General features: G+C 37.0%; 1 protein-coding gene across 1 annotated transcript; it reads right to left on the bottom strand.

The window, feature by feature from the left end:
* Window positions 1-1065: 1065 nt before the first annotated feature.
* LOC108377847 (uncharacterized) lies at window positions 1066-1955 on the bottom strand. Its single transcript, XM_017634142.1, has 2 exons — window positions 1742-1955; window positions 1066-1679 (listed from the first exon to the last, which is right to left on the bottom strand). The coding sequence occupies exons 1-2, from the start codon at window positions 1953-1955 to the stop codon at window positions 1066-1068; spliced, it is 828 nt and encodes a 275-aa protein (XP_017489631.1).
* Between the last annotated feature and the right edge of the window lie 276 nt (window positions 1956-2231).

Here is a 2231-nt window from a genome sequence, read left to right as displayed (position 1 = left end):
ATTAAATTGTTTTGTAAAGTCATAAAGCGATTTTTGAAGTGGTCTATGAAGGGATTAAATGGGAAATCGGAAGACAGAATATTACACATGTACCCGATAGATTGTGCCTAAGGTACTTAATTAAAAAAAAAAAAAAAAAAAAAAAAACACTTACATGGGGTATTCTTCTTGAACGATGCCTGCCTCTGCCCATTTTTTTTTTCATCTAAGAAAATTAAAGAAAAAATATGGGAACAGAGCGAGGTACATATTCGAATTGGTAAGCATTCTTAGAACTGAACTAGCACTTTAAGTGCAGCGTTCAATTAGACACCGCTTTCAAGAGACAAACTTTAAAGACATTTTTTAGCAGCTTAAGAATTACGATTCTCTAGTGTTTTTTTTTTTTTTTTGAAGAAAAGCCGGTTAAAAGCTCGGTTCTTATAATTTTTTAAAAGCTGTTCCAGTTTAGAATTGAGTTAGAGATTGGTTTTCAATGAACTGATTAAAACCTCGTTTTTGTTTTATTTTTCAAGAGACCAGTAAACAATCAATCTCAGATTAATATTAAAGGGAAGGTTTTAAAGATAAACTCTATAAAAACTTTTACTAAAGCCAATCACGAGTTTCAATCCAATGCGCTGATGGTAGAAAGGAACTTAACGCAGAAGATTTTTTCTAAGTGGGCGACTTGTCTCTTAAATCAGTACATATACATATGTAGTATATATGAGCAACTAGGTTATAACTTTCAAAACTTCGCGGTCTTTAAAATTTTACATATAATACAATTTGAAATATTTTTAATATCATTTTTTTAATACAATGCTTATTTATTTAATATAAAATATAAAATATAAAATATCTTAACCTATATTTTTGCAAATTTTTAAACATTTTCTGTATGTGAATGAATCTAAAAATAGTTACGCCATAATACTGCTTATAAAAAATGTACCACCAAATCCCTACTAACAACCCTAAGGTTATACCTTTTTTTTTTGTAAACGAAAGTTATTTAGCCTTCCAACCTCTTTCTTCTTAACACATTTCGAAAGAACTTTCTGCGCACGCCTCCGGCCCCCCTCAAAGCAAATCTTCACGCCAACCCAACGCAATGTGCATCAACTTCTGCCACTCTTCCAGCGGCAAGCCCACCTCCAGCTCGGCACGTCTCAAATACTGAAAATCTGGATTCCGCTGCACCAACTCTGAGATTATCTTAAATTCGTAGCCTTGTTTTACTTGCACAGCGCGTGTCAAATACGAATCGGTCACCAATAAACGCTCGAATAAATCGCGCAATCGCTGACGCGGCAATGCGTCGCGTATGTCCTCCAGTAAACCGCGCAGACCCGGTCGACCTTGAGGCAGCTGCTCAGTGTCAATTCTCGGAGGCTCCTTCAAAGCCGACAAAGGCAATAAATTTCTTTTAAAATCAATATACAAACGCAGATCGAAATTCAATTTGTAGCAGGCCAAATCACGAAAGACTCTATACTCGCGCGAGCCACGAAAACTTGCGGAGCGCTGACGATATTCGGGCGTCTGGACCAGCTTGTAGAAAGCATGAACTTCGGGATCTTGAGCGGCGGCACGGACAATGTTTTCTATGCGTTCGAGTGGCAACAACGCCTTGGCCTGATTGAAGAGATTGCTCAAGCCTAGACCGATAGGTGCCAAACAGGCACCGGGGTTAACTAAAGAAGAGGGAGTGGGTTAAGATGCTTTCAAATTCCACCCAAAATGGCGATAAACTTACACTGCGGTGTTAAAGGAAATAGTGGTAATGTAGGATTTGGATATACACTGCCAAACGGATTAGGTTGTATGTTTCCTAGACCAATCGGCTTTTGTTCGGTATCCCCAAAGGACTGCCCATTGATGTCTGGCTTTGGCGTAGAAACTTCAACGGAGTCTTGTAGTGCTAAGACTCCACCGATCAGCAGTAGAGTGCTGACCAACACAAGCTTCATTTTTTAATTAAGGATGATTTTCTTTTGCGTGTGGGTGGTAGCGTCGTTTTAACTCTTCTTATTTTGAGAACCGCGAGTACACTGACTTCATTTCATTTTCGCACGCTTTTTATAGCATTCATATTTTGAGGTGACAGCAGACTTAACCATTGTTGACTTAGTTTTAGTCGTTATTTGATCATTAAATATTTAATAAAAATTATAGGTAACTAAGTAAATATTTATGTGAATGATGTTAATATTTTTTACTAGTGAAATATTTAAGGCTTATATAAT

Source organism: Rhagoletis zephyria, unplaced genomic scaffold (genome assembly GCF_001687245.7).
Source record: "Rhagoletis zephyria isolate East Lansing unplaced genomic scaffold, Rhagoletis_zephyria_1.1 Rzeph_scaffold_12823, whole genome shotgun sequence".
Classification (NCBI taxonomy): Eukaryota; Metazoa; Arthropoda; class Insecta; order Diptera; family Tephritidae; genus Rhagoletis; species Rhagoletis zephyria.
The sequence above is the reverse complement of the archived record's forward strand: the minus strand, read 5'-3'. Positions and strand labels throughout refer to the sequence as shown.